Source organism: Dama dama, chromosome 20 (genome assembly GCF_033118175.1).
Source record: "Dama dama isolate Ldn47 chromosome 20, ASM3311817v1, whole genome shotgun sequence".
Taxonomy (NCBI): Eukaryota; Metazoa; Chordata; class Mammalia; order Artiodactyla; family Cervidae; genus Dama; species Dama dama.
In genome coordinates this window covers 111932435-111958001 of record NC_083700.1, presented here as the reverse complement: position 1 = coordinate 111958001, position 25567 = coordinate 111932435, and the positions used below count along the sequence as shown (strand labels likewise).

Genomic DNA, 25567 nt, shown 5'->3' with positions numbered 1-25567 from the left:
TAATTCTACTAAACTGTAAAGAAGATGCTCATGAAACACTGCAGGCAAACCAAACAAGTTCAAGATGAAAATGGAAAGGCACATCAATAATGACGGCAGGGATCACCAGAGGATAATTATTAGAAGTGGAAGGAGGGAGGAGCAAGAGAAAGAGAAAGCAAGCCACAGCCTGGGAGACATACCTGACACAGGAATGTTGTCCAAAACTACCAAGAACTCTTTAAAAATCAACAACAAAAAAACAAATGACCCAACTGAAAAATGAACAGGTCTGAACAGAAGCCTCACCAAAGAAGGTATACAAATGGCCAATAAAGCATGTAAAACGATGTTCAGCATCACAAGTCATTGTGGAATTGCACATGAAAACCATGCGGTACCACAAACACATCTACTGGAATAGCCAGCACCAGAAATACCGACATCGCCAAGGGCTGGCAAGGGTGTGAAGCAACAGGAACTCCAATTCTCTGCCGATGGGAATGCAAAATGGCACAGCTGCCTTCAGTTTGCCTGTTTCTCATGAAGCTAAAAGCATTCTTATCAACAGCCTCAGAATCTTACCACACAATCCAGCAATCCCACCCCATTGTACTTACACAAGTGAGCTAAAACTTGTGTCCATGCCAAAATCTGCACACAAATGTTTAAAGCAGCTTTATTCAAAATGCCAAAACTTGGCAGTAACCCCGGATATCCTTCATTAGATGAAAAGACAAACTGTTATATCCGGACACAGCAATATCATTCGGCACTAAAAAGAAATGAGCTAACCAGGAATGAAAAGACATGGTGAAATGTTAAACGCATATTATTAAGTGAAAGAAGCAAGTCTAAGAAGACTAGATACTTCATGATTCCAACGATATGACATTCTGAAAAAGGCAAAAGTATGGAGACAATAAAAAAAAAAAAATCATTGGTTGCCAGTGGTGGGGGGAAGGAACCAGTGCCCCATGAACAGGTGGATTTTTTGGGAGGTGAATCTATATGATGTAATGTTGCAATGATGGATACATGTCAGTGGAGTTTTGTCTAGACCCAGAGGATGGACACAAGATAAACTCTGGACTCCGGGTGATAACGGTGTATCAGTGCAGGTGTATCAGTTGTAACCAATGCACCTGTGTGGTCCTGGCTGTTGATGGTGAAGGACTCTCTGTATGTGTGGGGAGTGATTATGCTAGAACTGCCTGTACTTTCAGCTTAGTTTTGCTGTGAATTGGAAACTTCTCTAAAAAACCAAATCTACTAATGAAGAAGAGGAAGAGGAGGAGGAAGAAGAGTGAAATGCTGGTGTGTGCCTATGTGCTGTGCTGAGTCATGTCCGACTCTTTGTGACCCCATGGACTGTAGCCCACCAGGCTCCTCTGTCCATGGGATTCTCCAGGCAAGAATACTGGAGCGGGTTGCCATTTCCTTCTCCAGGGGATATTCCCTGCCCAGGGTTGGAACCCACATCTCCTGCATTGGCAGGTGGCTTCTTTACCACTGTGCTACCCAACCAAATTAAAGCCCCAGGGGTGAATCACCAACAGCTCTGACCTCCAGGGACAGCACCCCAGGAGGTGTCCGCATAGCTGTGAGTGCCGTGGGCCACGCCCCTGGGCCCCCTGTCGCTCAGCTGCTAAGTCATATCCCGGGATCCTGTAAATGCATGAAAGATCAGCTACCCAGAACTCACCCTACGGGGACACAGTTTCCATGAGCATCTCAGAAAAGAGCCCTCCACTTCAATTTAGAGTGGATAACTGGTGACTGAGCTTTTATGAGTTAAGTGCTGGACTCACTGAGGGGTGTATCTGAGATGAATGTGACTGTGAATAGCATCTAGTGTAAGATAAGTGATTTTAAAAATTCCAAGGAAGAAGCATTTTGTAAACACCTTTTCCAACCTGCTGTCAGGCAAGTTATCTGGGAGCAGCTTGTTAATGCTGCTGCTTCGTACAGGTGGGAGCAGCGGACCTGGGCTGGCTTGGGCACCCCACTTCCGTACAGCACAGTTTCTCCCCCAAAATGAACCCTGAGTCCCTCTGACCTCCAAGGTATCTCAAGAAAAACATCCAGCATGCAACCGCTCCCCTGAGGAAAGGACACTTTCTTTTTTTTTTTTAATTGAAGTGTAGTTGCTTTACATGTTGTGCTAATTTCAGGTGTAGAGCAAATGGATTCATATATATATATATCCTTTTTCAGATTCTTTTCCCTTATAGATTAGTGGGCTGGGTGCTGTGTGCTCAGTCATGTCCGCCTCTTTTGCAACCCCATGGGCTGTAGCCCGCCAGGCTCCTCTGTCTATGGGATTCTCCAGGCAAGAATACTGGAGTGGGTTGCCATTTCCTAGTACAGGATAGTGAATATGGTTCCCTATGCCATACAGTAGGACCTTGTTCGTTTTCTATTTCATATTTACTAGTGTGTATGTGTGAATTTTTACCGGTGGGTCTCTGAATTATCGCAGGCTTGCTGAAGTGGACACTCTGAGAGAGGAACAAGGAGGGGATCTGACCACTTTGATGCTCTCAGACCAGAGCCCTCCCTGGGCTTCCTTGCACTGGAGGGAAGGTGATGCGTACTGGTGACGGATAGCACATCTTTCCTCACCGAGATTTCCAAAGTGCAAAGAAAAACAAAATCTACTAAATAATTAAATAACTTGGTTCTTCTTGTTCAGCTGCTAAGTCCTGTCCGACTCTTTGTGACTCCATGGACTGCAGTACAACGGACTTCCTTATCCTTTGCTATCTCCCAGAGCTTGCTCAAACTCCTGTCCATTGAGTCACTGATGCCATCCAACCATCTCATGCTCTGTCATCCCCTTCTCCTTTGGCCTTCAATCTTTCCCAGCATCAGGGTCTTTTCCAATGAGTCGGCTCTTCGCATCAGGTGGCCAAAATATCTGCTTCAGCATCAGTTCTTCCAGTGAACATTCAGGGTTGACTTCCTTTAGAACTGACTGGTCTGATCTCTTCAAAGTTCAAGGGACTCTCCAGAGTCTTCTCTAGCATAATTCGAAACCATCAAATGCAGCTAATTTAAGAAGCACCCCGATCCTCCCTCCAGTCCCCTCTCCTGGTGTCTTCAAGAAACGCCCAGAGCCCAGTCTCTCCTCGTCCACACCTTCCTGGGGCTCCTGCTCCGTCCTCATCCTCCTCCTGGGTCAGATCACAATGGCCTTGCACTGGTAGCTACTCCTCGGCCCCCTGCCTCTGTGGGTCAAGAAGGGAAGTACCCTGGCTGCCCCCCGGGGAGCTCTGCTGTCCATGGGCCTGCCCCCAAGCTCCTTACTGTTTTCAGAGAAAGTGTCCAGGTAGAAAGTGTCAACAGAGACTACTTGCCTTTTCCTGAAGCGCCTCCATGGCACGTGTTCCCTCTGCCTTCCCCATGGCCTGCATGGGCATGTGGTCACCTCACACGTGACTCGGGAAGCCCCAGAAAAGCAAAATTCAGGATCACTACCTATGCTTACCTTTCTTTGGGGTGTGTACATGCGTGCTAAGTCACTTCAGTTGTGTCTGACTTTGTGACTCCATGGACTGTAGCCCTCCAGGCTCCTCTCTCCATGGGATTTTCCAGGCAAGAATACTGGAGTGGGTTGCCATGCCCTCCTCCAGGGGATCTTCCCACCCCAGGAATCAAACCAGCATCTCTTAAATCTCCTGCATTGGCAGGTGGGTTCTTTACCACTAACGCCACCTAGGAAGCCCTTCTTTGGGGGTACTTGTCCTAATTCGGTCAAACACACCACCTTCCTGTGTATATACAGCCTTGGGTCACCAGTACCCAAGGTTGCCTGGCTAAGCTTTGGGGACTGCGAGGCCACCTGTCCCCAGGAGGAATCCTCCCAACCTCTGGCATTTTTGATTCCTGGAAGGTTCTACAGAGGGAGGGCCCCCCCCCCCCCCCAGCAGATATCAGCAACCCCTGACCTGGCCCTCTGCATTGGCGTGGGACACAGCCACCCTGTCATCTGCGAGGCTTATGCTTCTCAAATCCTCCGACAGATCTTTGAGTGCAAGCAAATAATTTTCAAGGAAAATACTCCATGAAAATCTTGGAAGCACAATCCAACCCCTCTGACATGATTTAGTGATGAGTCTTATTCTTAGAGGGGTAGCCGGCCAGGCACCCACTTCCCAGCTCACAGGCAGCACAGGAAGGGGTCGGCACTCCAGCCGTTCCTTTGGGGGCCGAGGCAAAGTATCCTGGCAGACCAAAGAACTTTTCAAAGTCATTGATAAGGCTCATTAATGTATCAAAATGTCACCCACTCAATGTGAACCATTAAAAATTATTAGCACAAGCATTAGTAGAAATAGTCATTAAAGTGCAGAAATATCACGGAGAAATATTTGTCACCTTGGAGCTTCAGGACCAGCACTGACTTCCCGCTCCAAAACCCTCAGCCTGGGGTGGCAAGAGATATGCCCTGTGGTCTCAACCCAAGATGCTCAGGTCCGAGCCCTCCTACAGCCTGGGGTTTGCAAAGTCCTCACCTTCACTCGAAACCACGGTACAAGCAAGGTCAGCCATGGTGGACCAAATTTCATTCAAACGTTTGGAGACATAAAATCTATAATTTAACTGATAAATCATAGAAAACATTTATAAAATTGATAACTAATAAGAACCTGTTATATTGCCCAGGAACTCGACTCAGTACTTTATAATGACCTGTGTGGGAAAAGAATCTTGAAAAAAAACAAGAGGTGGTATGTGTATACCATTGATTCAGTTTGCTGTATGCCTGAGACTAACACAACATTGCAAGTCAGCTATACTTTAACACACACACACACACACATTAAAAAAAGGAAACATTCAAACGTAAGACATGCTTATGCATTAGAAGACAAAGTTCAGTTCAGTTGCTCAGTCATGTCTGACTCTGAGACCCCATGGACTGCGGCACGCCAGGCCTCCCTGTCCATCACCAATTCCTGGAGTTTACACAAACTCATGTCACATACATTTTCAGATAAAAATATTTACAGTGGTGTCCTTCTAATAATCTCTCAAGGGGACGTATTTTCTCTTCTCTGCAACTTGAGGAGAAAGAAACACAAACCCAGACTGCAGGCCGTCCCAGGGTTGTGAGACTCCCCCCACCCATCCCCCACCCTAGGGTCCATGGTGGGATTCCTGCTGACCTCTCCAAGGGGACCACCATCGGGTCCTCTGCAAAGGGAAGGCAGGTGGATCCAACTCAGTTGAGGTTAGTGGTATGGAGGGAGCTTCTGTGTATGTGTGTGTGTGTTCAGTTGTGTCCGACTCTGCGACCCTGTGGTCTGTAGCCTGCCAGACTCCTCAGTCCATGGGATTTTCTGGGCAAGCATAATGCAGTGGGTTTGGGAAAACCATTGTTTCTGGGGTTATGAAACTCAACGTTGGTGTGTTTGAATCAATCTGTAGAGAAAAAGGAAGGGCCCCCTGCATATTAGCTTTCATGAAGTAACTTCCAGGAGAGCTAGTTCCATGAGAAAACACTTCAGGGATGAGAAGTAGAGAGATGGAGTCAGGAACAATATGACCCAAGTGCATGATGATGAGGCTGGACTTTGTGGGTCCCTGATAAACCAGATTATGAGAAAAATGCCAGCAATCCCAGCTGGGGGTAGCTAGAAGGAGTCTGAGTGAAGAGCAGAGTGTTCCTTCTGTCCACTGGAGCCAAGAACTAGCCAAGCAACCGTTTCACCTGCGGGGTGGGTACCACGTGAGCCTAATAACTTAGCCTGTGAGTCTCTCCTACTCCTGGTGCATGCACAGTCGCGACGGCTTCTAAATGTCAGAGTAGTCCTTCCCAGGTGGCGCTAGTGGTAAAGAATTCACTTGGTTAAGTGAAAATACCTTAGTCATGTCCAACTCTTTGCAATCCCATGGGCTATACAGTCTGTGGAATTCTCCAGGCCAGAATTCTGGAGTAGGTAGCCTTTCCCTTCTCCAGGGGATCTTCTCAACCCAGGGATCAAACCCAGGTCTCCCGCATTGCAGGTGGATTCTTTACCAGCTGACCCACAAGGGAAGCCCAAAATATTGGAGTGGGTAGCCTATCCCTTCTCCAGCGGATCTTCCCGACCCAGGAATCGAACTGTGGTCTCCTGCATTGCAGGAGGATTCTTTACCAACTGAGCTCTCAGGGAAGCCCAAAAAGGAGACCTGAAAGTCGGATTAAACATTACTGTTTACTGTATATACTGACAAACATGCAAACATACTTAACTTGGTAAGTGAGCAATTGTGCCAAATTTATAAAGAATTAGATGCAATGCTCAATGCAAACATCTTTTGCTTTTCTTAACCGAAAACAAAACATTACCATCTATTTTTCAGAGCAGACATTGAAATAAACACCAACTGCCCTAAGCTGAGCAAACTATTAAGACATTTATATGTGCAGGTGATCATGGAGGAGAGAAGGGCAGGGCAACAGAAGAAAATAACAAATGGACCTAAAATTAATATACTGGTATGTATTTTTTTAGAAAGTCATTTATGGTACTTTTCATGCCATAAGCACAACCAACAAGATGTTAAAAAAATGTGTTCTCAAGCAGATACATTTTAATGCAATTGTGTATATAAACGACTTTGCTTTTTCTTCCCCCACATCCCACACACAATCATTTTAATTATCATTTTTGGAGGCTGAATAATGTTTTGTCGTGTTGATGTACCATAATTTACTAAACCAAATCGTTGGATCAAAAAAAAAAATATGTTCTTTGCAACGAGGCCAAGGCCACCATGCTGACAGCTGTCCAAAGGGCAGTCAATGCTTCTTTCAAAAATCCAGAAGGATAACAGCGCCTGCCCCCTTCGCAGAAGCAGCAGAAATATGTGCATCCATCCCAGAGCCGTTCCCCATCTGTCAACGAGCAGGCAGGGAGGGGGTGGCCACGACACGGGAGGCCCGGCCCCAGAGGCTCCCCCTGCCAACCTAGGCCTCACGGAGTTCTTCTCGGAGACACGCTCAATTTCAACGCAGAGAAACAGGTCTCATTTTCTTCTCATATCATTTCTAGGAGCAATCTGCACCCGTCTACAAATGGTGTTTTGTACGGTTATTCTTGCTGAATTGCAAACAATAAGAAAAGACTTTCATAAATCAACTCCGCGGACTCTCTCCCTCTGTTGATAATAAAAAGCGGGTTTCCATTAGGAAACAAACAACAAAAACCAGGGAAGCCTCCCTCCGACACGGGACACAGAAACACGCTTCCCTTTTGCTGAGGTGATCCAGTCCCGGGATGCATGGGTTACCGTGATACCGTGATGAGTACACATCAAACAACAATAAGCCTGATGTGATGAAGGCAGATTTTTTTTTTTTTTTGGATTCTGCAAATATGAATGTGGGCAGTCTGATGTGAGGACATATCTGATCTAAGTGAGAAAAATATTTTTATTGCTCTGGGAATAGTCACTGTTAACTGAATGCAACAACAAAAAGAGGGGGGGAAAAAAGAGCATGCAGACCCGAGGGAATTACCAAATCAATTAACAAGTAATTCAGGAACTAATTTCTATATTGCCTCTTAGCACAAAATTGTATCTTTAATTTCTCCTGCAATAAGCATCTCTACAATGATCCTAGCACACAGTGCCGCGGTAAATGAGTTTACAAGGATCTCTTTTTGATTGGCTCGACAACATTATTTCTTCACAGTTCAGTGCTACTGTAGCCAAGTGCTCTGAAATATTTAATTATACTGGTAGCTACCAGTTACCAATTTGCAAGACCCACAGTGAGGACTGTACATTTTAAAGAACTAGTAATCAACTAATTAAAACCACAGTGAATTCCAGATACTCCAATTACAAACAACTGCTGTGGAATACACTTAGAGGATGCAAGAGGGGACCTTGCAGAAGGACTGGCTGTACCGTGGAGTGTGGACGCCCCCCACCAAAGACCTCGCAGCGCTGGTGCTGTTGTGAAAACGCATCTGCACGCGCCCCTGGGTGTTGTCCTGGGCCTGGATTTTTAGTATAACGTAGGAAGCCCAGTGGTAGATGAAGCCATGAAGTGTGAAGACCACAGGTTTCGGAAAGAAGCAGATTTGGGTTTGAACTTTGCCTGTCACTGGCTTCATGAACCCCATGTAAAGCTGAGTCTCAGCTTTCTCATCTATAAAACGTGAAGAGCAACAGCACGCAGCCTCCTGGGGTGCTGGACAAGCAGGGAGGCTGCTGAATAAATGCACACACACACACACACACACACACACCCTGGGGTGCTGGACAAGCAGGGAGGCTGCTGAATAAATGCACACACACACACACACACACACACACACACCCTGGGGTGCTGGACAAGCAGGGAGGCTGCTGAATAAATGCACACACACACACACACACACACACACACACACACACCCTGGGGTGCTGGACAAGCAGGGAGGCTGCTGAATAAATGCACACACACACACACACACACACACACACACACCCTGGGGTGCTGGACAAGCAGGGAGGCTGCTGAATAAATGCACACACACACACACACACACACACACACACACACACACACACCCTGGGGTGCTGGACAAGCAGGGAGGCTGCTGAATAAATGCACACACACACACACACACACACACACACCCTGGGGTGCTGGACAAGCAGGGAGGCTGCTGAATAAATGCACACACACACACACACACACACACACACACACACCCCCTGGGGTGCTGGACAAGCAGGGAGGCTGCTGAATAAATGCACACACACACACACACACACACACACACACACCCTGGGGTGCTGGACAAGCAGGGAGGCTGCTGAATAAATGCACACACACACACACACACACACACACACCCTGGGGTGCTGGACAAGCAGGGAGGCTGCTGAATAAAAGCACACACACACACACACACACACACACACACACACACACACCCTGGGGTGCTGGACAAGCAGGGAGGCTGCTGAATAAATGCACACACACACACACACACACACACACACACCCTGGGGTGCTGGACAAGCAGGGAGGCTGCTGAATAAATGCGCACACACACACACACACACACACACACACACACACACACCCTGGGGTGCTGGACAAGCAGGGAGGCTGCTGAATAAATGCACACACACACACACACACACACACCCTGGGGTGCTGGACAAGCAGGGAGGCTGCTGAATAAATGCACACACACACACACACACACACACACCCTGGGGTGCTGGACAAGCAGGGAGGCTGCTGAATAAATGCACACACACACACACACACACCCTGGGGTGCTGGACAAGCAGGGAGGCTGCTGAATAAATGCACACACACACACACACACACACACACCCTGGGGTGCTGGACAAGCAGGGAGGCTGCTGAATAAATGCACACACACACACACACACACCCTGGGGTGCTGGACAAGCAGGGAGGCTGCTGAATAAATGCACACACACACACACACACACACACACACACACACACACACACACACACACAAATGGTTCTTACTGGGAACCAAGTCCCTTTAAATGCAATGATATTTATTTCTTCTCTTGCTCCTTTTTAAAACAGTCAGATCAAACAGTATGAAACTGAAAGATCCAACGTAGAAAAACACAGCCAGTCACAATACAATCAGAATATCTGCAAACATTATTAGTTATTTCTTTTTTTCCTTCACAAAAAAAAAGCTCCAAGAAGAAGAAAATGCCCAAGATGTTACTGTTAACAGTGGAAGGGACACTGGAGTGAGCTTCCTGCCACGTATTAAAGTGTAGTCTTAGGTAAGTCACTCAACCTTCTCAGGACTCAGTTTCCTATCTGTAAAATGGAGATGGCTTCTAGTTTATTAAAAAAAAATCCAACAAAACAGCATATATGTTGTGCTAAGACACTGTAATTCGAGGGCCCACCGAAGAAGAGCATCTGGTCATCTGGGCAAAAATGGGATGACCACAGCAAAAAGTAACTCTTACGGTTAACATACATAATTAATATGCTAATACATAAATATATACATGCATCAATACATATATAAATATACATACTTAGATTCTTCATTCTCTGAGATAAATTGGTGGTTTGGTGATTTAGTTGCTCAGTTGTGTCCAACTCTTGCAACCCCACGGACTATAGCCTGCCAGGCTCCTTTGTCCATGGGATTCTCCAGGCAAGAGTACCAGAACTGGCCATGTGCCCGCCTCCCAAGCCTCTGGTCAGCCTTGGGTCTGGAAGCTGCCCCCACCCTCAGATCTGTCTTGCCAGGTCCACTCACACTCCCAACCCCACGGCCCCTCCTCTCCCAGTCCTCTCCAGCTCCTCCTCAAAGGTCCAGTTCCGTTCAGCCACTCAGTCGTGTCTGACTCTTTGCGATCCCATGACTGCAGCACACCAGGCCTTCCTGTCCATCACCAACTCGAGAGCTTATTCAAACTCACATCCATCAAGTTGGTGATGCCATCCAACCATCTCATCCTCTGTCGTCCCCTTCTCCTCCCGCCTTCAATCTTTCCCAGCATCAGGGTCTTTCCCAATAAAGGTCCAGGAAATTTCAGCTGAAATTTCAGCTCAAAGGTCCAGCAAATTTCAAACTACCCCCCTTTCCCCCTTCCCCCCAACACATGAGGGGCTAAACAAGCATCTAATTGGTTCTCAGATGGTAAATCAATGGAAGACTAAAAAGAGAAGAGGACGAAGAAGAAAAAAAATCACACCAGGACAACTTTAGCTGTCCTTTCTTACAGGCTATGAAATATTTTTGAGTTGTACATATTATGACGTCAAAAGGGTCAGTACCAGGCTTCCCAGGTGCCTCAGTGGTAAAGAATCCACCTGGCCAATGCAGGAGACATGGTTCGATCCCTGGTCCTGGAAGATGCCACCTGCCACAGAGCAACTAAGCCCAGGCACTACAACTACTGAGCTTGTGTTCTAGACTCTGGGAGCCGCGACCAACAAGCCCACGGACCGCACCTGCTGAAGCCCGTGTGCCCTAGAGCCTGTGCTCCGAAACAAGGGGAGCCACCGCAATGAGAAGCCCTCACACCGCAGCAAGGAGTAGCCCCTGCTCACCACAACTAGAGACAAGACGCCCACACAGCAGTGAAGACCCGGCACAGCCAAAAATAAGTAAATAATTTTTAAAAAGCGTGAGTCACTCAGTGTGGCCAACTCTTTGCTACCCCACGGACGACAGCACACCAGGCTCCTCTGTCCATGGGATTCTCCAGGCAAGAATACTGGAGTGGGTTGCCATGCCCTGCTCTAGGGGATCTTCCTGACCCAGGGACTAAACCAGTGTCTTCTTGTGTCTCCCGCATTGCAGGTAGATTCCTTACCCACTGAACCACCAAGATAGGGTCGTGTAAACTGTTCACATTAGGGGAATCAGGTGCAGTGTGTGTGGGAACTCACTGTATGATTTTTTACAGCTTTCCCACACATCTAAAATCATTTCTCAATAAAAAGTTAAAAATTTTAAAGTTCTCCTTTAATCCTGCACCACATTTACTTGTGTTCCCATTCATCCAATTTTAAGCCAAGTGGACATAAACTCTCCTGTGCTAATTATGATAAATACAGTTCCACGCTTCCACTTAGTATTTTCTTCACACTGTTCACACTTTTAAAGAGCCTTGAAACTGACCATTTTAGAGTCTGTATATCCTACTGCTGTTTAGTTGACGGTCACTAATTTAACTCCTTGCTTGTTGAGTATTTTTCGTTCCCAGGGTCTTAATATTATAAATAAACCTGCTATGAACATTTTTGTACACTTAAAGTTTTTTTCCCCTTGCTCCTAGTGAATTATCCTCTTGGGATAAACTTCTAGAAGAGCAATTACAGGGACAAAGTGAATATAATTTTTTGTCCTTTATATACTGCTAGTTTATACTCCAAGAGGGCTGGGCCAATTTTCAGTAACACAGCAGAGCATTTCTAAAATTCTGTTTTTTCCTAATTTTTGTTAAGACCAGGGTTTTACCACATGTTCTTAACTATAAGCCTAAGTACAAAATGATTTCTCATTGTTTTAAATTTCTAATAGTTCAGGTATGAGCAGAGAAAGGCCGCATGCCCATCCATATTTATTTCCTTCTTGTGGATCTTCATTTCCAAATCATCCGCTGTACGTTACTCACATCCCCAGTGGTATGTTGGCACAGGTGGTGCATGTTTCCAGAAAATTGTTTTGCATATTAAAAACAATACAAATTATTTTTCTACAGAAGAATTCTTGGGGATAAACATATTCGTGTTTGGGGGGACGAATTACTATCACAAAGGCTATGGTTGATGTAGACTGAATAATGGGGCAAAAATCTGGCAAATATGAAGACAGTCTAGTTAAAATTTGCGGGTTTGAATGGAAACAATTTTTATAAACAAAATTACATAATGAAGACATTTATTTTGATGACCTTTCTTCTGCAGTGAAAAAGTTTTAGAAGAAGCCAGCTTTCTAAAATCATCTTGATCACTGACAAAGCTTTCACTCTTTGAAGATTAAAAGGTGTACCTCTTGTGCCTAGAGTAGCCTATGTACAAGAATCAGAGTTAAATTTAGAGAAAAGACAGATTAAAATTTATTCTGTATCTTAAACTCTAATAACATAGAGTATGACCTCTCCGATGTAACACATTCTTTAAAAGAAACATGATACTGTTTCAGGGAAAGAAAAATACCTTACACCACTGACCTACTCCATCTACTTTATATATACTTGCTGACCGACTGGCCCTGCCCTGTGGACCCCTAGGAGAGACCACCGGAGGGCACCCCTCCCTACCCCACCCTTCCTGGCGCCCAAGTACGTGGGAGCAGAGAGCATGAACAATGCACTTGTCCACGAGGCAGGGAAGACAGAGGCAAAGTCCCAAGACCTAATGAGGTATCAGGGCAGCGAGGAGAGAGGACACCGCATCTCCTGCAAAGGAACGCACGTGACACGGGCCCTGAGGACAGGAAGGCTGTAAGAAGCACAAACTGAGGGGCCAACCAAAGCTGGGAGCTCAATGTGTACGAGGAGGGAAGGGAAGGAGCCCCGAGGGACCCCCGATGCCCGGCCATCTCTTGCTGCTGGCATCTCTCGTGAGCTGGTCCCTCTCCGGCCCTGTGGGTGACGTTGATACGGCTGCAGCCCAAGGACCACGGTTGGTCCAGGTGCCAGACAGCATGTGCTTTAGAGGACAGCCCCCCATAAACACCCTGCCCTGCTGGAACCCCACAAGGAGGATACCACTGACGTGACCTTTAGCCTGGTTTAGAAAAGATGGTCAGTGTAGGCACAGATTCAATCAGGGGTGGATGGCAAAGGCTCTTGTGGCAACACGTGCTAGATGGTTCCTGGGTGTGACCCCCCACCTCTGCCCTCACAGCTCAGTAACCTTGGCGGGGTGACCCGACCTCCCTCAGCCCGGGACGCCTCATTTGTCATTGGCAGTAAGTTGTGTCTGAGGTTGGGAGAGAATTAAGTGAGGTCATGTGACTAAAGCATCTAACACAGTAACTGATACAGAATAAGCACCCAGGAGGACTGTCAGCGTTCTTACTATAAATCTAACAACAATGATCTGGTCAATTGTGAAGACTTTCTAAGCAGACAGAAACATTAGCGAACAAGCAGAGCAGGGTATGGGTCTGACCGAATTGGGGAAGACTAGCTTTGGGATGGCACTAAGATTTAACAGTGTTTTCTTTATTTGAAATACAGTCCATTTACAGTGTGTTAGTTCTGGGTGTGCAACACAGGGATTCACACACATGCACACACATATACATATTCCTGTTTAGATACTTTTATTCTACAGGGTCATTCCAAAATTCTGAGTATAGTTCCCTGAGCTGTACTGTAGGTCCTGGGTGATCTAGCTGAGATACAGTAGTGTGTATCTGGGCTTCCCTGGTAGCTCAGCTGGTGAAGAATCCGCCTGCAATGCAGGTTCGATTCCTGAGCCCGGAAGATCCCCTGGAGAAGGGATAGGCTCCAGTATTACTCCTGTATTCCTGGGTTTCCCTGGTGGCTCAGCTAGTAAAAGAGCCCACCTGCAATGTGGGAGACGTGGGTTCAATCCCTGGGTTGGGAAGATCCCCTGGAGGAGGGCATGGCAACCCACTCCAGTGTTCTTGCCTGGAGAATCCCAGGGACAGAGGAGCCTGGTGGGCTGCAGTCCAGGGGGTCACAGAGAGTCGGACAGGACAGAGTGACTAAGCACAGCACAGTCTGTGTCCCTTAATCCTAAATTCCTAATTTATCCACCTCTCCCGCTTTCCCCTTGGATACTCACAGGATTGTTTTCTGTGACTGTGAGTCTATTTCTGTTTTGTAAGTAAGTTCACTTGTACTATGTTTTTAGATTTTACACACAGGTGGTATCATACGGTATTTGTCCTCTGTCTGCCTTACTTCACTTAGTATGATCATCTGTAGGTCCATCCACGTTGCTGCAAATGGCATTATTCCATTCCTTTCATGCCTGAGTACCATTCCATTGAATACATGCACATCTTGTTTAACCATTCGCCTGTTGATGGACACAAAGCATGACATTTTGACAGCCAGTGTGATTCTTCCTGCCAGAAAGCAAGGTGCTCACTTGTTTCAGACTTTCTGTTCACAAAGAACGAAATCCAAGCTGGCCTTGAGTGTGAAGTCACTTCAGTTGTGTCCCCCTCTTTGCAACCTTGTGGACCATAGCTTGCCAGGCTCCTCTGCCCAAGGGATTCTGCAGGCAAGAATGCTGGAGTGGGTTGCCATGCCCTCCTCCAGGGGATCTTCCCGACCCAGGGATCGAACCTGCATCTCTTATGACTCCTGCATTGGCAGGCGCATTCTGTACCACTAGTGCCACCTGGGAAGTTGGCCTTAACAGAACTAAGATGCACTGTTGGGACAGGGAGCTACAGGTCGAGCAAAAGGAAACATTTCTTTCCTGTGGGCTGAGGGCCTCTCTCACTGCGGTGGTCCCTCTTGTTGCAGAGCACAGGCTCCAGGGTGCATGGGCTTCAGTAGCTGCAGCTCACGGGCTCTAGAGCACCGGCCCAGTAGTTGTGGGTCACAGGCTTAGCTGCTGCAAGGCAGGTCGGATCTTCCCAGACCAGGGGTTGAACCTGTGACCCCTGCATGGGCAGATGGATTCGTTCCCATGAGACCACCAGAGAAGACCCCGCCCCCCCCTTAACAGTGTATAAAGCGCTTCATCTGCATCACCTGGTATCACCCTCCTGCAGCCCTTCTGGCCAAGGGAAGGGTTAGGTTAAACTGCTCCGCAGACTTTTACACATAAACCCTGGGTCTTGTATTTTGTGGTGCATGTCATTTCTTGCAGCATCTTGAGCATTTTGTACAGACCGCGCCACCACCCACCCACACGGGCCAAAGCGTCAGGGGGCCGTGGAGGGTCTGCCCACTCATGGGAGATGGACAGAAAGAAGTTCCCACCAAGGCATCCAGACCTTCCAGAGTGTTCTGCCAATGACGCTGTGATGGCTGACGAGCCAGATGAAAAGCATGTGATGCCCCCACCTGACCCATTAAATTAATCATTGTAATTGGCGATGTCTGCCGGGATCCAGGCTGGATGCGGTCCTCCCCGGGCGCTGTGCACCCAAGTGAGGTAAATTAGGTTTCAGGGCGCCAGGTCGGTGTCAGCAAATTACCTGCTTCTGGGGAGTGGACTGGGCCCCGGTGGGTGCAGGCAAAGCTGATTTGCCACATGGGTGAGCAGCATCTTCTCAGGGTGCTGGTGCCCAGGGGCCCCGCTGTGGTCAGGGGCAAGCAGGAGCCCCATGGACACGGCCCCGCATGTCCTGGGAGAAGGGCAGGGGACCTCTGTGGTCAGGGGCAAGCAGGAGCCCCATGGACATGGCGCCGGGTGTCCTGGGAGAAGGGCAGGGACCTCTGAGGTCAGGGGTGAACAGGATCCCTGTGGACACGGCTCCACATGTCCGGGGAAAAGGGCAGGGGCCCTGCTGTGGTCAGGGGCAAGCAGGATCCCTGTGGACATGGGTGAGCAATGTCTTCTCAGGGCACTGGCACCCAGGGGCCCCGCTGTGGTCAGGGGCAAACAGGAGCCCCATGGACATGGCTCCACATGTCCAGGGAGAAGGGCAGGGGACCTCTGAGGTCAGGGGCAAGCAGGATCCCCATGGACATGGCCCCACGTGTCCGGGGAGAAGGGCAGGGGACCTCTGAGGTCAGGGGCAAGCAGGATCCCCATGGACATGGCTCCGCGTGTCCAGGGAGAAGGGCAGGGGACCTCTGAGGTCAGGGGCAAGCAGGATCCCCATGGACATGGCCCCAGGTGTCTGGGGAGAAGGGCAGGGGACCTCTGAGGTCAGGGGCAAGCAGGATCCCCATGGACATGGCTCCGCGTGTCCGGGGAGAAGGGCAGGGGACCTCTGAGGTCAGGGGCAAGCAGGATCCCCATGGACATGGCCCCACGTGTCCGGGGAGAAGGGCAGGGGACCTCTGAGGTCAGGGGCAAGCAGGATCCCCATGGACATGGCTCCGCGTGTCCGGGGAGAAGGGCATGGCTGCCCCTTTGCTTCCCTTCCAGTCTCTCTACGGTTTCATCTTGGTCACCAATCTTGCTCCCTCTGTGAAAGCAGATGATGGCTGGATGGCTGACCAACTGGCTGTGAACGGTGTCAGACTTTCCGGGAATGTCGAAAGTCAGCGGCGTTGGTGGCTTTTATTCTGCGGACGTCACACAATCCAGCCCCTCGTGCCTGTTCCAGGTACCAGACCACGCAGGTCAGAGGCCTAGCGGCAGGTTGGCCAGGGGATTAATTCGAGGTTCCTTTCACTGAATTGATAACTGTCGCTTTCTACCCGACTGAGAATCAAACACACGCACGGCTTCACAGCGGCTCGCGGTGATGGCAGGGCGCTGGGGAAGGCCACCACCCAGGCCTCTCTGCCTCTATGTCCTGGGAAGGGCTTCCCCACGGCTTCAGGGGCTACAGGAAAGGCTCTGCTCTCACTGGTGGCTCTCTGCCCCAGGGGTGGCCAAAGTCCCATCAGGGTTCAGGGCTAAAATTCAGAATTTTTTAAAAAGTCACATGAAACCACAAAGGATCTACCGTATAGCACAAGGAATTCTACTCAACATTTGTGATAACCTATAAGAGAACAGACTCTAAAACAGACTGGATACATGTAAACCTGTAACGAGGGGCTGCCCAGCGGGCACTACTGCTAAAGAATCCTCCTGCTAATGCGGGAGACATAAGAGGCGTGGGTTCAGTCCTTGGATTGGGAAGATCCCCTGGAGGAGGGCATGGCAACCCACTCAGTATTCTTGCCTGGAAAATCCCCATGGACAGAGGAGCCTGGTGGGCTACGGTCCATGGGGCCGCAAAAGAGCCTGACACAGCTGAGGTGACTTAGTACGCACGTGCGCATACATGTAACTGAGTCACTTGGCTGAACACTGAAATGAATACAACACTGTAAGTCATCTCTACTCCAATAAGATTTAAAAAATGAAATAAGATGCTCCCAACTTAGGTTAATAAAAAAGAGAAAAGAAAAGAAATAGAAAGTCACATGGAGACACTTAGTGTTTGGTGTATCCATGGATCCCAGAATTAAGCAGCTGACCTGGGTCTCCAGCAGCACCTCAGACCCAGGTTCCGAGAAAGTGCACCTGGGTTGGACTAGGCAGAGCTAGGACCACACAGAGCAGGTGGTTCCCAGGCCCGCCACAGCCTAGATCCCCGCACACACCGCTCTGCCTGCATCTGTTCAAGGTCAATAGGGACTTCTTTCTTTCAAAATATCAACCGGTGGACGAAATTTAAAAAAAAAAATTCTGAAAGCCGGAAGCAAGCAGATGCGGTGTTTTGCCTGTTAATCTCCAAAAGCTCTCTGAGCCTTGCCAGCACTTAAATCTCCAAGAAACAAGCCACCAGGCCGGGGGCACCCAGCCTCACTCAGACAGGCCTGTGGGGCCCTGCTGAGGGGTTCTCGCTGCAGCCGGATTTACAGGGGGGCATTTACAGTGCTCCTCTGGAATCTCCCCTCCCAATTAACCTGGGGAAGCCCACGCCTTAGGCCTCACCAGTTAAGGGGGGCTGGGGGTTGGGAGGGATCTTGACCAGATAAACACCATCGGTCCGTCTGCAGGGGGTGGGGAAGGACAGACAGACAGAGGTGTGATAAAGCAGATAGTATTCTTCACTTTTTCATTCTCTGAAACCCCACGAGACAACACTTAGTGAGTCATTCGTTGCTTCCCCTTTTGTCCTCACATACAAAAGATACATACAGGTATTTTCAACGGTGTGAGCAGGATCAACTGACCAAGAATTCTGTTGTTCAGTTGTTCTGTCGTGTCTCACTCTTTGCGACCCCACGGACTGCAGCATGCCAGGCTTCCTGGTCCTTCACTGTCTCCTGGAGTTTTCAGATTCATGTGCATCGAGTCGGTGATGATATCTAACCCTCGCATCCAAGATTCTACAAATGCAAATGTTCACCCTCTAGTGTGTGTTACTGGGTGCGAGGTGAGGTCTGTGTTTTCAGGGTGAACATCAGAGGCAGGAGGAGTCGGGAAGGGAAACAGGACAGGCTGAGTATGTGGATCATCATATAGAGATGAAAAAACTCGGGAGAGAGGGAAAAAAAAAAAGAGCACACAGCTGCCGTCCCCCAAACAGACCTCCCATCTGCCACCCACGATTTGCATGTCACCTTCTCCGGGCTCATTTGTACTTCATTAACTGCCATTGACTTAACAAGATTTATGCAAATGACACCATAGGAGCTCCCTAACTCCCACTGCAATCAAGTGATTATGTATGTACAACTCTCCACAGCAATGAAAAATTAATACGTGACAAGCCCACTCGCCGCTGAGCCGGGCCTCTGGCTTTTTCTTTTCCTTGCTTTTTGCTTTTACATTTCTATCTGAAGAGACCTGATCGCCATCACTTAGGAGAAGGAGGAGACGGGAAAGAGGAGGAAGATGGAGGAGGAGGAGGAGGAAGGAAAGGCAGACAGAGGAGCAGCAGATCTCTCTGAACCAAATCTCCACTGAGACTTCAGAAAGGACAAAGAACGCAGAGGTGGGCCCAGGTCCTCAAAAAATGGAAGTTATTTTGCAGAAGATAAGTCACATTCTCGATGAGAAAGCTTTCACGGGGGAAGGAGGGGAGACAGGATTACTGCCCACTGTCCATGGGCAGCTCCTCCCACGCTGGGCCAAGGAGAGCCTCCGTCTCACAGCCAACAGGCGAGCTGTAAAACGTGAGCCGGACGCGGTTAAAATAACCCACTGGAACACGCTCCGTCTGCAAAGACATGCGTCAGGCTGCCGAGCGTGTTGGAGACATGGCCTTGCCCGTGTCCCGAAGCGCCCCCGACAAGACTCCTGTGCACCGGGGGGTGGAGACAGAGCCTGTGACGATCAAACATACTGGCCCGTCCCAAAGCCCCCCATCACCACCCGGCCCAGCCCCATGGAGGACCGGGACGAGGTTCAGGATGAGGACTCCTCTGCAAAGGGCCCGTGAGCTGGGGTTCGGGGCCCCAACACGCAGACCCAGTCCCGAACAGGGGCTGAGAGTGGAGACAGGGGCTCAGATGCTGGTGGGAAGGGCAGGCAATGGAGACGGAATGCAGGGACCCTGGGCAACCCCGCACAGAGGCGCGAGGACCCGTGTCCCTGCAGAAGTGCGATGCTGCAGGCGTATCTCAAAAGATTCCTCTCCTAGGGCACAAGGTATTTGTCTGAGGTTGGGGGGCACACGTTTAAACCAAAGCATCTAACTCTGCTTCCTAAGCTTTTTTTTTTCTTGGCTGTGCCGTGTTGCTTGTGTGATCTTAGTTCCTCGACCGAGGATTGAACACCCACGGCAGTAAGAGTGCAGAGCCCTCACCACTGGACTGCCAGGGAATTCCCTTCCTAAGCTTTCTGAAGGCTTCTGGCCAATGGGCAGCATAGGGTGCATGGGCTCACGGGCCAGGTTCGAATCCCAGCCCCTCGGCTTCCAAAGGGGCCTGGTCTGGAAAGCTTGTACCACACAGATTTACTTAAAAAATGAAAACAACATAGCTATGTCAACTGTGGCCATATTGAGGGTTCAAAGAGATATTACGTGAACACTTAACAAATACTAAGCAATCACTTAATCGTTCAGGCCTGCAGTGTCTAGAACATTCCGGCAGGTGCTGCTCTAACTGGGCCCCATCCTCCATAATCCTCTTGCTTCATTTCTACTAGCTGATGTCATCCCTGGCAGGCTGAGGAGTCCAAACTACCTCTAAGGGTCTCTGTTCCTTTATAAAAATACAAATAAATCTGTACGTCTGTGTGCAAACCCACATCAGCCCGTGCGGCCCACAGCAAGGCTCCAATGAACGTGTCCTGAGCATGACCAATCTGGAAATCTGGCTTTGCTGGAATCTAAAAATCCTCGCTGGCATCTCCTCATCTCAGCGTCCCAAGGGACTCAGTATTATCCGGAGCCCAATTCCCAGATGGGGATTCCGAGGGCGGGCATGTTCTGCCTCAAGGGGACTCTGACACGCCAGGTGTGGTCTCGGGGATGCGGGTTTCCCATGTCTGTACATAGAGGCAGCTACGAGAGACAGGAGCTGGCTGGGCTGCCTATGTCAGGATGCCCCAGGAAACCAGACCACGACTGAGGGGTAAACTGGATTATTTTGAACACTGACAACTGAAAGGCTTCCCAGGACAGGATAACCCTTGACGGTCAACCTCCAGCAGCACACAGACTAAAAGCCTGGCCTGTGCAGAGGAGCAGGGCGCAAACCGAGGGAAGGGAGGCCCCACCCACACCGGGGCGGCAGCCAGCACAGCCACCCGAACCCACGGGGGACGCCATCCAGTGTTGAGTTCTAGCAGCCCAGAAAGGAAATGTCCCAGGAGGGATATTTTAAATGACAGGAAAAGAGTTCAATGACTTTCCCAATTCTCTAGTTGACACAGCATCAACAGAATGAAAATTACACGTTAAAATTGCCTTATGTGGAGAGTTAAGTTTATATCAATAAGTAAAGGCAGAAAGAATAAGCAACCATGCCTGCATCTCTATAGGAAAGAAAACCTTTAGGAACACTCAAAACCAGATTCACAGACACAGAGGGCAGACGTGCCGAGGGGGAGAGGGGAGGGGGTGCAAGTGAAGGTTGGGGGTGTGGGGTTAGCAGATACAAATTACTATGCACAGGACGGATAAACAACAGGGCCCTGCTATAGAGCGCAGGGAACTGGGTTCAGTATCCTGTGAGAAGCCAAGGTGGAAAAGAATACAGACAAATATATATATATGTATATGTATATATGTGTGTCGGGGTGTGTTTATGGGGCTTCCCAGGTGGCACTAGTGGTAAAGAACCTACCTGCCAATGTAGGAAACATAAGCAACTTGGGGTCGATCCCTTCGTTGGGAAGATCTCCTGGAGGAGGGAATGGCAACCTACAACCAGTATTCTTGCCTGGAGAATTGCATAGACAGAGGAGGGATTCCATAGACAGGGGGCACACTATAGTATGTGCTCAGTCACATCAGTCGTGTCCAACTCTGTGCGACCCCATGGACTGTAGCCCAGCAGGCTCCTCTGTCTACGGAATTCTCCAAGCAAGAATTTTGGAATGGGTTGCCATTTCCTCCTCCAGGAGATCTTCCCGACCCAGGGATCAAACCTGAGTTTCTTATGTCTCCTGCATTGGCAGATGGGTTCTTTACCACTAGCACCACCTGGGAAGCCCTATAAATACACACCCCATAAATACATATGAATGTGTGTGTATGTGTACATACAGACATATATATTACATATAATTAAGTCACTTTGCTGCACAGCAGAAATTAAACACAGTATTGTAAATCAAGTATACTTCAATTAAAAAAAAAAAAGCGAGAACAGCAAAGAGGAAGGAAGGAGACTGCTCTTAGGGGTTCTCCACGCCAGCCTACACATCAGTTCCCCAGTCTCTGGAGGCACCTTGTGAAACCCTGTGGACTTCCGCCTCTGTCTCACCTGTGATGCTGGGGCCCGCCCACACCTGCGTGCAGAAACTGCCGGGTCCTCAGGTGAAGCCACAGGCTACCTGTTTCAAGCGGAGACTCTAGCCCTCCTGAAGGGTGGCCAGTGCCAACACGAGCTCCTACGGGATCCGTGTCCAGCTACGCAGGGGCAGAGCTGTCATCCTGCCCACGGACTCCTCTTCCCCTTAAGCAGAAAACACTCGAGACCAACCGGCCTTCTTCAGAACTAAAAGACGGCATTTCCAGAAGCCACGGTGCCGGGCTGAACACTTTCATTTCATTTCCCTGGGAACTATCACAGCCAAATAGGTCTTGCGAATTCCCCTTTTCCTTGGGACATAGAGTCATTTGGTACCCGGCTTCTGGGCTAATGAAAACCGATTCCAGGCTAGCGACATAGGCCAAAACAAATGCCTGTGTTCGAGTCCTGTTGTGTAATGAGGAAGTTTAATTAAGGCCCCACATTACAGCTGTAAATGTTCCTTTATATAATAAGGTCTAAATGAAACTGAACCTAATCAAAGTTACAATTCCTTCATTAGCAAATTACAAACAAGAGCGCACAGCTGACACACCGGCTATGATTATCACAACTAATTGCCTCGTTGTTACAAACCAGCCTGCAACCGTGTTCAGATGTCCGTCTGTGAGAGCAAATTAGGGCCACGTCGGGCTATTCCTGTGATCACAAGGGGCTCTTGTACGGGGATCTGATTTACCCCTGTTGCCTGGCGGCCAGCGGCCCAATCAAAGCCGTGCTACAAAGGCAGCCTTTGAAGCCAGCGCAGTCTCGAAACGCACTCCATATGCAGGCGGGCAGACTGCACTTCATTAGGTCTGTTGTCACATTTCCCCTCTTCTTATTCTAATGATCCTATTTTAATACACACAGGAACCTCTTCTAATTGATGTCAAGTGAGTGACTTCTACATTCATCAGCAGAGCACATCAAACAAACCTTGGCGTGCGAGCCAGCCTCACGGCAAGGAGAGACCCGGGGTGTGTCTCCGGCTACAGGGCCGGGCGGGGGTGGGGGGAAGCCGCGTTACCTGTTTAATTGGGATGGCTCGACCGCTCCCGATGCTGTCCGCTCGACTCTCCAGGCCTTTCTTCTCTTTGTCTGGGTCACTCCCTTTCCGAGACTGAAAAGCAAAAATAAAGTTAGCCTTTGGGGAAGAGCTGCGGTTCACAGATTGTGGAGGTGAAACCCACTTGTGCAGCTTCTGCAAATTACACACCTGAAGAAGCCCTGCACGAGCTGTGCGTGTGTGTACCCACGTGTACCAGCTGTGGGTGTACCCCTGTGTACCAGCTGTGGGTGTAACCCCGTGTACCAGCTGTGTACCCACATGGGTGAGCTGTGCATGTACCCATATGTTCCAGCTGTGCGTGTACCCACGTGTACCAGCTGTGTGTGTACCCCCATGTACGAGCTGTGCGTGTACCCACGAGTACCAACTGTGTGTGTACCCCCATGTACGAGCTGTGCATGTACCCACATGTATGAGCTATGTGTGTACCCACATGGATAAGCTGTGTGCGTACCCCTGTGCACGCACACATATCCCAGGAACAGACTGCTGGGCGTCCATCACCACCAAGCCATCATGTTATAGGGAATTCTCTAAACTTTCCTTCCCACTTTTTCCACTGCAAAATCATCTTTTAATTCTTTTGTAAAGAAGTTCAAAATTCAATTACGAGAAACCAATGGACCATACAGGAAAGTAACGCCCAACAGGAAAACACATTCCGAAGCTGCAGTTAAATCCAGCAGAGGAGAAAAGAACTCCTCGCTGCTTGTTTGGGAAACCTGTGACATAAATGTATATATTTAATTAACATCTGAAGGATCTTAAAAATTCTATTAACGTCTCAGCTGTGCAATTCAACGGGATACTCCTAATTCATATCGAGCTGCCATTAACGTTCCTTTTTATTGCTTCTGGATAGTCAGAAAAGAGCGAATTCAAAGTTAAACTGGTGTTAAGATACCACAGAAAATAACAAAGGGGAAATAAAGTTGAAGATATCTTTGGGGGTAAAATATCAGTACTTTGGAGAAAAATGAGTGGCTTTGTTTGCCGAGTTCCTGACAGTTTTCTTGGCAATAATGACGTGTGTGCTCACCCAGGAGGAGGGCGGCCAGCAGGGAGGGTGTCAACGGGGGCCCAAGGGAAGCCACCCCAGGACACTGTGACTTGGGGACATTGAAGGAGCAACCACAGCTAAGTCTCCATCGCTTGGTGGCATGAGAAACTGTGAGCACGATGATTTTCTGACAGATTTATTTTATTATGAGAGAAAGATCTGAGACTCGTCCTCCTTAATAACTGTGCTGACAAGTGACAACTCCACTCCATTACTTTTCAATGGGAACATTACTCACGCAATATTGAAAATGGAGAAACATTTTCATGTGCTTTTCAAATCTGAGATGATATATGAAAGGAGCAGACTTTGTGGTGTCCAGTGCGGCAATGAGAAGCTAATGAAATCCAGTTTTAAAGGGTGTGAGATGGAGCTGCTGAGATATATATATATATATATATATATATATTTTAAATATTAAAGGGAGTGATGTCATGGGGTATAAGGAGAAAAGTTCCCACGACGTAAACCTGGATCAGGGACTGTGATGAGCCCACGGGCTCCACAGAAGACAGGCTGCTTTGATGATGCTCAGAAGCTGACATTATTTACTGAGCACCTACTAAGTGCCAGGCACTGTGCACCTGTGTTTCTTTAGGATGCTAGAAGCTTGGAATGAGGTACCAGGAAACGGAACAAGCAACAAACAGAAAGTTGCGGAAGAATATAAAACGTGATGTTTAACCTTTGGGCTCGGTAGGAAATAAATAGAGATTTATCAATTCCTTGTCATGAACTTTAGTTAAAGAGTTAGGGGCTCACTTTTCTCTTTAATTAATTAACTGTTTAATTACTAACCTGTGGTAAGAGCTATGTAACAGCTCTTACATAAGTTCTGTTTTCCCTATGTCTCAGTTCATGAGAAAGCTGGAATTTGAGGTTACTATTTGTAAATGAGATTCAAAGCTCACAGCGATGACATTTAAAATTGTTTCAAATCAACAGAGACCACTAATGGTACTTTTGGAACTTTAAGAATTCTGAATTTCTAAATCTGGAAATCCATCTTCATTATTCTCTATTAACCAGAATAATTAACAAAACAAACATTAAAAAAATTAACATCTTCCTCAAGGCAGCACATCTGTCTCTACAACCACTCCGTCGTCAGAGAATTCCAGATTCCACAGGAAGCAGGATCAGGAATTAAACTCCATGTCTGATCACATACCCTGAGATGAATGAGGTGGAAACTGAGGGAAAACTTCCCCACCAAAATGCAACAGAAATTCCCAATGACTCTCACACTTGTGTGGAGAGAACCGTAAAACTAAAACTTCATGAAAAAAATAAAATAAAACTTCATGGACAGAGTGGTGGTAATGTGTTAGGCAAAAGGGTTTACTGTGTCTCCATCCCATAGTGACTTTTGGTACAGCACTCTGTGATATATATCATAAACTGGAAATCCAACAGCTGAACTAAAA

At 48.3% G+C, this 25567-nt stretch overlaps 1 protein-coding gene across 4 annotated transcripts in view; it reads right to left on the bottom strand.

Moving 5' to 3' along the window:
* Positions 1 to 25567, bottom strand: part of AGAP1 (ArfGAP with GTPase domain, ankyrin repeat and PH domain 1) — a 577143-nt gene that overhangs the window by 262087 nt on the left and 289489 nt on the right. For all 4 annotated transcript variants that reach the window (XM_061122533.1, XM_061122535.1, XM_061122534.1 and 1 more), the window contains exon 9: positions 23039 to 23131. In XM_061122533.1, coding sequence (XP_060978516.1) covers positions 23039 to 23131 — 93 coding nt within the window. The remainder of the gene's footprint in view (positions 1 to 23038; positions 23132 to 25567) is intronic.